At 36.7% G+C, this 15,729-nt stretch overlaps 1 protein-coding gene across 2 annotated transcripts in view; it reads right to left on the reverse strand.

The window, feature by feature from the left end:
• Nucleotides 1-692: 692 nt before the first annotated feature.
• Nucleotides 693-15,729, reverse strand: part of LOC138690978 (calpain-A-like) — a 72,614-nt gene continuing 57,577 nt past the window's right edge. For both annotated transcript variants that reach the window (XM_069812591.1, XM_069812589.1), the window contains 3 exons: nt 14,840-14,994; nt 1,049-1,227; nt 693-968 (listed from right to left, as the gene is read on the reverse strand). In XM_069812591.1, the coding sequence (XP_069668692.1) occupies nt 810-968; nt 1,049-1,227; nt 14,840-14,994 (493 nt within the window). In that variant the 3' untranslated portion in view covers nt 693-809. The remainder of the gene's footprint in view (nt 969-1,048; nt 1,228-14,839; nt 14,995-15,729) is intronic.

Genomic DNA, 15,729 nt, shown 5'->3' on the forward strand with positions numbered 1-15,729 from the left:
TATAACTACGATATGTCACCATCTATCCTTAAGTACTAAATGTGATAACCTGTCACTCATAAATTCTAACTTTTTTATTGCTAATTTTATTCTTTTATGAACAATGAATCTTGTTCCTAATTGGTGGTCATTGTTTCCTTCCCCACAATACAAGTAATCTCCTATTTGTGATATGCCATTCCCATCTAACCTAACCTCTTGTACTCCCACAAAGCCTATTCTATATCTAGCTAGTTCTTTTGATATTAATGTCACCGCTCATGTTCTATAAAGACTAGTTACGTTCCAAGTACCAGATCTCATAACCTTATTCCTTTTACTGTGGTCGTGCCAGAGAATCAGTGCAATTCCTAGTCTTATTGTATGGATTCGCAACAAGCTGTTTTTTACGGTGAAGGGTTGTTAGCCCTTCGTCCAACCCCCAAGCTACAGGACCACCCTTTATCGGCTGTTCACTACTGCTTATTCAACATATTCGCAGCTACCCTCCATATTTGGAAGCCGTCTCCTCTATCCGCAATTTGAGGACGCGCCATGCAGTGGTGACAGGGACCCATAATACATGGATTATTATTATTATTATTATTATTATTATTATTATTATTATTATTATTATCATCATCATCATCATCCTCATCTTTAGCATTCTTGTCGTAATGAAATAGTGTTAAAATGAAACGTAATTACTCGTATGTATTTCAAATTATAACAACTTTATTTTAAATATTTAGGAATAGGAAACATTGAAAATCATTGCTGATGGCGTCCATCTCCTCATACCGCACTGCACATTGGCACATAGATGCAATCTACTCGTTTCTTTCCAATTGGTAGGATTTTTTGGTGAATAAACGCATATATATCTCAGTATGTTCTTCTTTTGAGGCAGTAATCTTGATGATGTAGGAGCCTGGACTCAATTTAAAGCAAAATGTTTCTTGTGGAAACTTCATTGTCTTTGCTATATTCTGAAAGTGAAACAACACTCTGTTAGATACGGTAGTGCAGTGTTCCAAATCAAGAATAACTAGAATGAAACGTAACTTACTTCTTCCGTATTCTCTACACTCTGCACATCAAGATCTAAATCAATAATTGCTTCCCAAGGGTTGATATGTGTGCATTCCTCTCCTTCCGCTGGCTTCACCTTTTGTACAAGCTCAAGAACGAAGGTACATCTACTTTCGTCGTCGTCATCAGGTTCATTCATTGTCATACTGTATTCATCTGAAAGTCACAAAACATCACATCAAGGTTATGCTATGTGGTTTAAAAAAATATTCATTCTGAAATCATGTAACTCGACGGAATTTAATACATTCCTTAACAGATTTTTGCACAAAAATTGTTTATGTGCAGTACATTAATAAGTAAGCTTTTATCCCAACACATTTAGAAATATACATTTTACTGACGTGTTTACATTAGATTTCTCAGTTCCAGAAATATTTTCCGTCTTCTTTCTGTCCTGTTTATATTTCATAAATCACTCTAAGTAATGGGTTTTTGGTAACGCTGTTACAGAAATGTAGACGCGGATTGTCCCTAAGGCCTGAATGTTTCATGCGTAAAACATGAGCGTAGCGTGTAGCAGGTATACCTGGTGAGGTTTAACTTGTCTCAGTAGCAATAAAACCAAGTCCCTTCAAATGAGGGTGGAGATTATAGGAGGGTTGTAAATTCTCAGTATTCCTTTCAAAACTTTGTTATTGTGCAGGCTACCGGAACTCAGTTTCTTGAAAGACAAGCTCAGTGACGGAACTACACAGTACGAAGAGAGATATTTTGTTACTGAGTATTCTATTTTGTGCTACAGAATGTATCAACTTGTAAGTGATTTTTACATCCCTTTTAATTTATTTGTGTTATTTGTGCTTATGATTTTGGTGCTCCTAGCTGGTGTAGGCAAACAAGGGAAACCGTTACAGTCAGACGCTAGGGAAATCGTATGTTTGGTGCATAAGTTCTTTGAAGAAGAATTAGACGCACTGAAAAACGGAAGAGAAACAATATCAGTATCAAATGTATTAGGTAGAACGACGGTTGCGACTGGTGTATCTAGGCGAAGAGTTTCTCGTATTTTAAATCAAAAACAACAGGCGGAAAAAAGTGGAAACGTTTTGTCAACACCAGGAAAGAAGAGATCCAACAGAACACCGAATAAAACTGTTATAGATTCGTTTACCGGTTCTGCTATTCGCCGTACAATTTACAATTTGTATCAATCAAAGTTTTTGCCAAGTTTAGATAATATGAGGGAGGCTCTAAAAGAAGCGGAATTGTTTGATGGTAGCAAATGGACTCTTCGACAAATATTGAAGAAAATGAAATTTCGCTACGTCAAAAACAATCAAGGACGGAAAATGCTAATGCAAAGGAGTGATGTTGTAGTAAAGAGATTTCATTTTTTGAGGAAAATAAGAGAATATCGATCTTCTAACCGCCCCATTATCTATTTGGACGAGACCTGGATCAACGTAAATCACACTAAAGATAAAATATGGATGTGTGAAAATTCTGAGGGCGACCTAGAATCACCACTACGAGTCCCCATAGGCAAAGGCCAACGATTTATCGTGCTTCACGCTGGATCGCAGACTGGATTTGTATCTAATGGTTTATTGTGTTTCAAATCCAAATCTACACGAGACTACCATGAAGAAATGGACGGGAATGTTTTTATGAACTGGTTTATTAATACTCTCCTCCCTAATATACCACAGAATTCAGTGATAGTAATGGACAATGCATCTTACCATTCAGTTGAACTAAATAAAGCTCCCGTTTCTTCCACTAAAAAAAAAGAAATGCAAGCATGGTTACGCTATCACAATATTCCGTACGATCCGTGTTATACTAAACCAGTTTTATATGATATTGTTAAAAGATCAAAAGACATATTCAGAACATACGAAATCGACACAGTTGCTGTTCAACATGGACACACCGTACTGCGTTTGCCACCATATCACTGTGACTTTAATCCAATAGAATTGATATGGGCGCAAGTAAAAAGTTATGTAGCAACACACAACACTGATTTCAAAATTAGCAAAACTAAGGAACTGTTTGAAGCCGCATTGGAAAAAATAACACCTGAAAATTGGAATAGTGCGTGTGAACTTGTTCGGTATATTGAAGATTTTTATAGGAGCAAAGATGGTATCGTGGATGAGCTCTTGGACAGTTTTGTGATAAATTTAGAAGAATCGGATACAGGTACAGATACTGTACAGGACTGGTAACTGTGTCCGCGGTCTTGTTGGTGAGGAAAAGGTTTTCTGAGGGAAGCGAAGAGGAAGGGGGGAGTTGAACTTAGTGGTAAACATACTATTATGCGTGCAAGAAACATTTCCTCCATCTAAACTGCATGCTTTTCACGACTCTGTTTAGTGATTTTCTGCCCCAAGGAAAATTGATTTTTTCTTTAATTACCGTCAAAAGTTTAGGTATTGTCGGCACTCTCTTTTCTTGAATATAGAATTCTTGTATTGTATTTCTTATAACACACTTGTCGAAGTCGTCTACATGCAGTATATTACGAGATATTATTAGTCTCTTCTTTCCTGGCGATTTCAGAAGTCTATCCGGACTGTTTTCTTTTCTTATCTTATGTTCCTTCCTAATCTTCTTTATTATACTATATCCCACACCAGTGTATTCGGCCGCTCTTTCAGTTGATGTATTTAAGGGAATCCTCAAATGTTTTTGCACTCTTTCCTCATCGCACTTCTCTATGATGTTAGCTATTATTTCTCTTGCTTCACTATGAATAGTTGTGTTTGCCTTTCTATTAGCCACACTAAACGAAAGTGTTTAAGACTATCGTTCTTGCTAATATCACTGCTCTATAATCTCGCACTATTATTCCTATACTATAGCTATACACATCCTATACTATTTTATAACTACACTACACTACACTATACTAATCCTATACTAGATATACGCACTACACTGAATTACACAGATTTACTGTAATTACTGTATAAGGAAGTTCTGAATTGAACAATGTAAAGAATACTGTAAACTCAAGTTGACTGCACTCTCGCAATATATATTCAGAACTGGTAGTTGCCTGTCAATGTCATAGCAAAGCCACCCCCATCCCGAACCTTTAGTACCTACCCTCTTCCCCGCGGTTGCGGCAGACCCCTCTCACACGGACACAGTTACTAGTCCTCCACAGTACAGATAAGTGTGAGGAGACTGACGACATCTCTAATTTCATGGAAGCAGGCCCTTCCGCCACTGGATGTATGGACGGCATCGCTCCATTGCCCCAATCACCATAACAATACAGACGAGGTAAGACATATCTCCTTTCTCTCTCTTTTCACAGTGAGACAAGATACATCACATCTAGTATAGGCAGTGTTTGTTTACGTCCTTCAAGCGTGATTTACCACGCGACCAAGGCGGGACCCGTCGTGGCAGAATGAGGAACTCGGTGCTCGCTGCGTATGTTTACTGCTGGAGTGTCGTCACATCCAATGCCTAGCGTTTCAATCTGGTCGCAATGTCGCATGTAGAAGACGTGTGTTTCGTAGCCAAGCGCGGAGCATTATTTATAATGCCATAAAGTTTTCTGATGAAGAAATGGCAACGGGTTTACCTCTATCAAAGACAACAGAGCTTGCTGCAGCTATTGTGAAGTTAAATAAGGAAACAATTAGTAGGATAAGAAAGGAAGATAAAGAATGTGAGGGCAAGGGTATAGAAATATCGACACCGAACAAAGTTAGACGACCTCCTGCAAATAAGGTTGAATTAGACGACATGGACAAATGTATCATAAGAACAGAAGTTCATAAATATTATGGTCTCTACAAAGAGCTTTCAACATTAGGAAAGTTGCATAAATTTTGTAGGCGAGAGATAGATTTTAAAGCGTGCAACGAAACTTTACGAAAATTCATACTATCCATAGGGTTTCCATTCAAAAAATATACGGATAAAAGGAAATATCTAATAGAGCGCTCTGATATAGTAGCCCGTTATTTACCTGAACGAAATACGGTTTCATAAATGTTGGCAAGACGTAAACGTGTGAGGAGTTTATACAAATAGCAGTGCAGGTCAACGACTTATAGTAGCCCATGCTGGTGGTAGTGATGGTTTTATACCAGGTGCTTTCCTCATATATGATGTCCGGAGTTCGACCACTTTAAAATGCTAAGGTAAGAAATGAATATCATATGCAATATTGTATAAAATACAGTACCTACTTTAATTTACGTTACTTCCGATTTATGTTCCCTCCTTTACGAAAACCGATGTTGTAGTGTGTTTTCTGAATAGATTCCTATGTGTATAAATATGATGAAATAAAACTAAACAATAAAGTTATATACGAATACATAACGTATATAGCGTATTAATAATAATGAAACACGAGCGCAGTTCAGCATGTGCTTCATTTTGCACCTGATGCGGACTTTACAAAACGGCCTGTGTTGTGAAGCGAATCGCAGCGCCGCCAAACAAAATTGCTCCCGCCTTGGTCGCGTACTACACGGCGCTGGGTTTATTCGCTTTGAACAATCGTCTTTATTGCCTACTAATTCGTTGGCAAAAACTTTTAAAGGAAGCAGCTTCTTTTGTTCGCTAGCGATTTATTTTGAATTCACAACGTCTAAAAGACGCTCGCTGACAAGTTGAACAATGAACATGTCCTACTTTAACGCTCCCTCAAAGCGATAAGGGAACGACTGGCGAATAATCTGCCTTCTGCGCATGCATGCACGAGACGGTCAGACAGCCAACTGGTTTACTGTTTTGACAAGGGGCACGAGTTACGGGATGTGTTCTTCTTCTGTGTAATTAGGTTCTCCAATGCTGGTTCCTTAAATAGCAGAGGCGTTATTTAGGGCGAGCAGAGGGGCATTATGCTGATCCCCGAGATTCAGATTAAAAAAAATTACTAGTACAACTAAAAAAATTCGAGAACAGTACTTTTAATAACAACATATTACACATTTGTAATTGCTTAAGAAATAAAATAGGAGTTAATGACTTTCTCAAAATGACACCAAGGCGTTGCACTGTGCTACATTAATGTTTTTTTTTTTTTTACATGTTTAAATAAAAGTACAATTTCTTTCTGTTAATTGACATTAAAGTATAAGTGCCATTAAAATTGTGTCTCTTCATTTTTTCGCAAATACGCCATATTAAGAGCAAGTGCATATCAATTACGTATCGCATAAGTAGGATAAGAAATTAATACTAGTACGTCCAGTAATGGAATATGGTGCTGCATGTTGGGATCCTTACAGATTAGAACATATTAAGACACTGGAAAAGATTAAAAAACGGGCTCTCAAGTGTTGTCGGAAAAATTCACCATTAAAATGGGACACACTCATGGATAGGAGAATGCGAATTCGATTATGCGCACTGTTGAAAACATACAGAGGTGAGCCTGCCTGGAGAGAAATAAAAAATAGGTTGCAGCTGCCAAATTACTTTTCAAGGAACGACCACTCATACAAATTGAGGGAAAGAAGACAGAGGACGGACACTGGAAAGTTTTCTTTTCTCAATTGTACTATCAGGGACTGGAATGCTTTACCTGCAGACTTACTAAAGGCTTTACCAACAACCAAAAATGTATTTAAAAATAGGCTTAAGGACTTTACTAATAGACGGTAATTATACACAGTATTTAACCCTAGCAATACCAACGGGGGGTTACTTTGTATCCACCTTATCCAAAATTTATATTTTCAATATCTAACTGATATATTAAAAATACGAAAATACTATTTATTGTCAGTTATGAATCTATCTATCTTACTGTGTTATTGTTTAATAGTTTTCACTGATAATTTTACCAAAACACGAAAATATGTCAAGGTGGACAAAAAATATCCCCCCCTTAGTAAATTGTGTAACCCATTTTACAAGATTTCACGTTATTTCAACTATTTCAAGAATGATGCAGGATTCATGGCCAATATAATTTTTGTGCTTTTGTGTTACTACACATGTAATGCACCAACAATGGACATATTTATTCTTTTTTTTTTTTTGTTACGCTCCTACTGTCCATACAATGGGCATATTTGGTCTTTCTATTTTTGTTGCACCTGATTGGTCTGACGAAGTGGTGTGATATTTATGTATTCTATTTGTTTCCGACAATTACATTTGTTGTTCAGTCTACTAGCAATGAGTCGAAAGACCACAGAAGAGTTATTGGAAGAATCTACAGATTCCGAAACTGAAAATAATGATGATGATGATGAAGTAGTGAGTGAACCTGAAGACCAGTGTATCATGCGTGACGAAGTGGACGGGGATGAAGTGGAATCCAGTTCTGAAGATGACCTTGACAACTTATCTGAAATTGAAATCAGTGATAAATATTTTACTAGTACTGGAAGAGTTTACGTTTCCAAACCACCTCGAATATCAAGACGAGCTGCACAGAATATTGTGAAAGAACGCGAAGGACTACGAAGTGAAGGTAAAGTGGCCACAATAATAGTGTCGTTTGAAAAGTTCTTTACTCCGGAAATTGTAGGGAGAAAAGTTTATGACTTCTTGGAAACATGTTTTGCTGGAGAATAAGATTCTCAGGAAATATTTCTGTGAAGTGAATATATATTTTTAATTTGTACAACCGTTCTTTTTATATATAATTTATGTGTGGTTTATTTCAAATGCATTAAAAATATACCAAATGTACAAAGGCTTAAAAAAGGCATTTAACCTTAAAATAGGCAACGGGAGCTGAAATAGGCATAAAAGGCAAAATAAAAATTGGGCTTATCTTCCCCAAATGTGTGGAAACGTGTTTATCTCTAATAGGTCTTTCAAACATACACTCAGTTTAAAAAAGTCATTTTGCCTAACATCCGCGCTCTAGTAATGGTGAAGGAAATAGTGATCCCGATCTGAATTGTCACCGGAGCCAGAGGCCTCTTCTTCAAAAGATCCTGACTTTCAACCAGATAATTCTGAAAGTGAAAGACATTTTGTAGGGCAAGTATACTTCAATGATTTGGCACGTGACTTAAATTTGTCGAAAGAAGAATCTGAATTTCTAGGTTCTAGGCTACAACAATGGAAATTACTTGCACCTGGTACAAAAATTACACAGTTTCAAAATAGACATCAGACATTAGAAAATATTTTGCTATGGAGGAGAATATGTGTTTCTGTGTAGACGTTAACGGTTTAATGAGTGAACTAGGAGTTGAGCATAATCCAGATGACTGGTGACTGTTGATAGATTCATATAAGTTTAGTTTAAAAGCAGTGTTACTTCATAATTGTAATGAGTTTCCATCTGTTCCGGCTTTCCGTTCTGTAGGTCTATAAGAAAGTTACGAAAGTATGGCTAAGATTGTGCGTGTTTTAAAATATAGGCTCATTGTTTGAAGAAATGTGGTGTCCTTAAAGTAATTGGTTTGTTGCTTAGTTTGCAAGGGGGCTTCATAAAAATAGGCCTATTTTTGTTTTTTGTGTTTATGGGACAGCCGTGCTACAGAGAAACATTATGCGATGCAGCAGTGGGACAAGCGGCAGGAATATGTTCCGGGAGAATGTAATGTAAAAGAAACATCATTGGTTCAGCCTAATAAGATTCTTCTTCCTTCCTTACATGTAAAACTTGGGCTGAAGATAAAAGAGTTCTTTCTATTCAGTCAATACTTAACATATGTTAAGTATTGACTGAATAGAACTCTTTTATCAATTAACATTGCGCTTAACGGAACCAATATGCCTTTAAAATTGGGCTGAAGAATTTTGTTAAGGCACTTAACAAGGACGGTAGTGGATTTGCATATTTACAAGACAAGTTTCCACAGTTAACATACGCAAAATTGAAAGAAGGGCTTTTTATTGAACCTCAAATCAGAAAACTGATGGAGGACGAAATGTTTGAGAAAAATTTACGAACGGTTGAATTAGCAGCTTGCCAATCACTTAAAAAAGTTGTGCGAGGTTTTCTCGGAAACACAAAACAAGAAAATTATAAAACTTTTGTGTCATATTTGTTGAAATGCTACAAAAACTTGGGTGTCGAATATCTTTGAAAATCCATTTCATTCATTCACATCTAAACATTTTTCCGCAAATTTGAATGATGTTAGTGATGAATAAGAGGAACGGTTTCATCAAGACATTTCCATCATGGAAAAGAGGTACCAAGGTCGTAAGGATCCATTAATGATGGGGGCTTACTGTTGCTTTCTTGTGAGAGAGAGCAGACAGAAGTGCAAGAGAAAATCACATACTACCAAACACTTTCAAGCAAAGTTGCAGGTATGTTCCCTATAAATATGACACAATGCATGCATATAAAACTACATTTGTGAATTAATCTTAACCTAGCCCGAATAGCCTACATCAATATATCATAAGAATTAATTTAACATAATGTTTTATCTGAAACCGCGTATATGAGATTCTAAATGTATTTATATCTTTTTAACCTGACGAGATAGGAGATTTCTATGGCGATTTTCAAAATCAGCGCAACTTTTTCTTTAAGAATCACCTACTTTTATCCCGGAGGTATGACAAATTTTTCTTTTTGTTGGGTAGTGTAGTGATATGTGCATTAATGACGGAGAAATGATTCCGAGGTTCAAGACTGAAAGTTACCCATAACTTCTGCTTCAATTGGATGAGGGAGAAGTCCGGAAAAAACCTGAACCAAGTAACTTATCCCAACCAGGATTTAAATGCGGGCCCGCTCGTCTCACGGTTAGGCCTGCTAACCGTTACTCCACAGCGGTGGACTAATTGTGACTTAGAATTATGAAAAAAAAAAACACTTAATAAACGAGAAAAGATAATGACACTTAAAATATATATTCAATTCATCTGATATTATGATTTAATTTCTTTACCGTTTTTTTCTTTTGTAGTCACGTTTACCCCAGGTTACGATATGGCAAACAGTTCATTTCAGAGGAAATAGGGAAGGTGTAAGTTACACAATAAACCTATTGGAAGAAAATATTGGACATAATACTGCCGAAATTAACACACATACTCAACGCCTCACTCATAACTACCTACCCGAACCTCTGGAAGAAAGCCTTTATCCGTCCGATCCCCAAAATTAAAACCCCATTATGTGCAAATGATTTCCGTCCTATTAGTACCTATCTTACCTGCTCTATCAAAAACTTTGGAACGTATTGTTCACAAACAACTAATAAACCATCTAACCGAACATGTCTTACTGGACGAATACCAATCCGGGTTCAGAAATGGATATAATACGACTACAGCACTATTAAAAGTGAATGAGGATATACGTGAAGCCACGGATGAACATAAATTAACATTATTGACATTACTTGACTTCAGTAAGGCATTTGATACAGTAGACATGGACCTTCTAATATGTAAATTAAAACTTCTGAATCTTTCTGAAAGTTTCGTTACTTGGTTTGAATCCTATCTTCGCGAACGTCAAAAATGTGTCATTGCAAGCGATTATTCTTCAAAAAGGCGTGTCGTGAAATTTGGAATTCAACAAGCATCAGTGCTCGGAACTTTACTCTTCATGATCTCTAGTAATGACGTGACTAAAATGATAAAGCACTGCAGATACCATATGTAGGCTGACGAGTTGCAAATTTATTTGCATTTCCATCCTACGAGACTAGTGACGCAGTAAATAAAATAAACGATACTGTGGACACACAAATTTGGATTAAGATTAAATCTGGAGAAATTACAAGCAATCGTAATGGGACATAATCGTCTACGTAGCACTCTTGATAGTAGTACTATACGACATATAATATTGAATGGGATTATTGTTAAATACAGTGAAACAGTTAAAAATCTTGGCATTTTATGGATAGCGATCTGAATTGGAACATTCAAGTAACACACATTGCAAAAAATATTTTCTCAATTTCATTCCTTGTTTCATATAAATGAATTTCTACCACTTGGTGTAAAAAAGAATCTTATTAAGATGCTTGAATTGCCCCATTTTGATTATTGCGATTCCTTGCTAACTAATGTAAGTTCACTCTTAGCTGAGAGACTACAACGTGTTCATAATGTGTGCATGCGATATAACCATATAACGCCTTCCCTTCAGTTACTTTCATGAGTGCGTCTGAAGTAACGAACAACAATACATACACTGTCTCTTCTGTTTAGAATCATGCATACTTCTACTCCGAATTATTTGCTATCGCATTTTCAATTCCTTACAACTCTTCGAAACCGATATCAAGCACTTCTTTCTATCCCTCAGTACAGAACGTCTTTATACTCATCCTCCTACACTGTAGAAATTACCTCGCCTCTGAAATTCGTTGCCTAATGACGTCAGGGACTGCCGGACTTTATCACAATTCAAAATTAAATTGGAAAATTTTGTCTTATTTAAAGTTTTTTAAGTATTGCTAGAAGTGTTGATTTGTGTTCTTTAATCTAAATTAAAATTGCAAATTTCTTGTTTATGTTAGTTAATTAGTTAGGATACAATTAATTACGATACTTAATCACTCATTTAAAGTTTGTGTGACTGCAACCTGTGTATATTTTTGTGTGCCTTTAGTTTGTTTTTGTGCGATTTTTCTTTTTATTCCTATTTTTGTATTTGTATTTCTGGTGGTGTGGAAGAGAAGCAATCATGTTCTTATATACCAAAAATTAAATGCAATAAAAATTATTAAATCTAAAAACCTGTATCCCTGAAGACAAGAACAATAAATTAAAAATCAATATTAAAAAAAAATTCTATTTGCGCAATCATCGGGATTCTGTGAAACTCCTGCCTGTTTTATTATTGTGAACTCTTAAACTGTTCATGACTTCAATACTATTTTTACTGTAAATTATATCAGGAATGGAAACTGTATTCAAAGCGCTATGAATGATTCTTATCTCTACAGAGTGTTCAATTGAAGGCAGAATCAGAAGAGAGAGTATCACAATTTAGAAGCCGTTCCACCGCATTTGAAGCGTGGAGTTCTCATCTCGTGCAGGTTATGTGGGCGACAGCACGTGGAAGTTTTACCAAGATGGCTATTATAGATCTCTTGAGTCTTACGAGTAGTCGAATTTTCATCCACAGCGCACCCAAGGTCATGCTTCAACCGCCGTGGAACGACTTCTAAATAAACCTCATGTCCGTTTTACTGTCTGTGACGAGTATATCCGGCCTTGCAAAGAATTCGGGTTGGTGGCACATTGAACTAACCCACTCACTATTTCATGGATAAGAGAACCTACTATCAGAAAACTACTAATATAGTAAATATTTCACTCACCATTAATGAATAAAAAAGTTAATTTCACTTACCAGCACTTGAGTAAAGCAATGCAATAGGGCAGGGCATAGTTGCGCCCCACGGTCAGGTAAGATGCAGCAGATAAAAAAGGGTCTCTGTTTTGTGGGCATAGTTACGCCCCGTTCCCATCAGGTAGAGAAAAGGGGCATGGCATAGTTGCGCCCCGATGAAATAGGCAGAGAAAAAGACATTACGGGAACTCGAGCCTTGTAATCAACCAAACTTACTGATTTCTTATTCGATTTAATATTTATTAAAATGAACACCATGAAGTTGGCAGTACTTTATTAACTGTTTTTCTACTGTTTATGCAGCGATTATCGATAGCCTACCGTAAAAATGAACATCACGAAGTTGGCAATACTTTATTAACTGTTTTTCTACTGTTTATGCAGCGATTATCAATAGCCTACCATAAAAATGAACATCATGAGGAAGGCTTTGAAGAAAAACAGTATACTGCCGCTGTGTTTCTGGATATTTCCCAAGCATTTGATACTGTTTGGCATGATGGTTTAATGCTAAAATTATATAGAATTGGCTTTCCTGACTATCTCACACGCATCGTAAAAAGTTTTTTATCTGAGCGTCAGTTCTCAGTACGTATAGATGGCATTAAATCAACGCTTCGTCCAGTTTTAGCCGGAGTACCACAAGGATCCATACTGTCACCACTTCTCTTCAATATCTTCACATATGGCATTCCATGTTTACAACCGTCACACATAGGTATGTATGCTGATGATATAGTTCTCTTTTATTCTCATAGTAACCTAAATACTACAATCAGCACTCTTCAGACATCCTTACAGGAGCTGTCTAAATGGTTCTCTGACTGGAGATTACTACTCAACATTACCAAGACAGAAGCTAAAATCTTCTCTTTAAGGCCTATTCATAATCCACCTCCTTTGGTTCTTCTAAATGAACAAGTTACATGGCTTTCTAGTCAAGAAGCTGTCAAATATTTGGGAATATTATTAACCAAGAAACTTACATGGAATGCCCACATAACTCGCATTGTTACACTAACCTCTTCTAGAATTCGAAAATTATACCCTTTGGTTAATAGACGTTCACAAATTGGATTGGACTGTTCCATGCTACTCTACACCTCGCTTGTACGACCTCTTTTAACTTATGCAGCGCCAGTGTGGGGAACTGCAAATAAGACTCACATGCATTGCCTACAAGTTCTCCAGAACAAGTTCCTGCGTACTGCAACAAATGCCCCCTGGTTTGTAAGAAATCAACAACTGCATCAAGAATTGGGGATTCTTCTACTAGAACAGTACATCCATTCAATGTCAAAATCTTTCTTCAACAAACTTCCTGGTGTTCCTGGAGCTGTGACATATAACATTGGAGCAAGATCTTATCAGCCATCTCGACTTAAAAGGAAACTCCCTCAAGACATCCTTCTTAGTGATACTGAAGACTCTTCATAAATTTAACACAGAAAATCATCATATTTTTATTCACATAATTCACAAAATTAATTAGAGGAGCCTTCAGAGCCAACCTCAGCATGATATTCTGCATGTGATATTCCATACCAGTGGTCTGTATAGCAATTTTGCTGGTCGACCAATATTAAACATTAAAAAAAGAACATCATGAGGTTGGCAATACTTTATTAACTGTTTTTCTACTGTTCATGCAGCGATTATCGATAGCCTGCCGTAAAAATGAACATCATCAAGTTGGCAGTACTTTACTAACTGACATATTCAAATGAGTGAACCGTTGGAATATGGGTCCTTAGCAGTCTTGACATTTTATTAGTGATTTTCACACCGTCTGTGGCGTATAGTGAGGTTAATTTAAAATGAATGTTAAGTTTAGTGAAAAGGGTAAAGAGCTAACAATTCACAATGGATCCAAGTTTCAATTTTCGAAACCCTATACCGTAGGGTTAAGATATCGGTGTACAAACAAAAAATGCAGTTCATTAATTGTGTGTGATCGATAAAAAAAATGTGTTTTAAATAGCAAAATTGATCATATGGTAGGCCTACCTGATTTCAATGCAGGTACCATTATAATATTTTTAAGTAATTTATTTAATTTGTGTACTATGTCCATCGGAGCACAACTATGCCATGTCCATTCTGCTGCCTGATTTCTTCGGGGCGCAACTATGCCATGTCCATTCTACTACCTGGTTTCTTCGGGGCGCAACTATGCCATGCCTAGGCCTCCCGATTGACCGCGGGGCGCAACTATGCCATACCGATGCAATAATATGGTCTGTGGAGAAACATATTTAACTATATCAAAATGAACTAATGAACTAAGTAGGCATACTATTATAATCATTTACCATTGAGCTGTTAAACCATTGTATGCGGCAGGCACTCCAATATAACTCTATACTATACGTAATTCTTTATATTAATGGGTGTCAGTTGACAAAATTACACTTGCAGTAATTGCTTGCACACAAGAAGGCAACTGTTCATCCTTTCAGACCCGTAGATACTTGTCACGGACAGTATCGTATGTTCTAAAGATTATTCATGAAGCAATTGAGAATTGTGCAAATGTCCATTTCTTACCAGCAAGATCTTTTTCCGGATCGAATTGCAGAGTGATTATTTGTGCTTGCCATTCACCTTCACCAATATTCAGTCCGTGTAACTCACTCAGGTTGTCCACCGTCTGATGACACATATCTAGGCGATGATATTCATTTATGAAGTCCTCAAATGTCCTAAAAACAGTCATTTATATTTTATGATTTATATTTATACAGTATGAAACAAATACCCGATTATCCTTATATAGAGTTAGTCACAAATGTTGTATTGTAATAATGTAATCGTCAATGATTCTGAACACGTTATGACTACTAATTACCAAGAATCATATGATTCCTTCTCCTTTGCCTCCTTACTTTTACAGCATATGTTTCCCTTAATCCACAATAATTACAACATCGTATTTCAGGTGCCTTCGGATAGGGATAGAATATGTTCATAATCTCTTGTTTTTGTAAGTAAAACTCAATCGAGTTGACTTTACATTATATTACAATACGACAGACGATCTTACGTATCGGATAATAACAATTGCGATACCGTAACTTAGTTAATACTGTATTGCCACCTTTGGCCCTCAAGATTTTTTCTAGATGGGGACAAAGCTTATGCATGTTTCGATAAACATACTTAGACCCTAGACGTTATTATTGAATAATGTGAAGTATTCTCTTATCCTTGAAAGACAGACCGTAAAGTTCTCGAAGAATATTGGCTAAATCTTATTATTACGGCTTCGCTGAACATAGACTTATTGGAAACAACACGTTCGTTCTCTAATGCCTAGTTTACGAGTATTCGGCCGAGAACAGTCATTGTTCTGCTCGGCCGAGCAGCCATCATCACCCAGTAAGCGACTACATCACCCATTTTCAATCAGTGTGCCGCGAATCAACCACTGCGTGTTG

Source organism: Periplaneta americana, chromosome 16 (assembly GCF_040183065.1).
Source record: "Periplaneta americana isolate PAMFEO1 chromosome 16, P.americana_PAMFEO1_priV1, whole genome shotgun sequence".
Classification (NCBI taxonomy): domain Eukaryota; kingdom Metazoa; phylum Arthropoda; class Insecta; order Blattodea; family Blattidae; genus Periplaneta; species Periplaneta americana.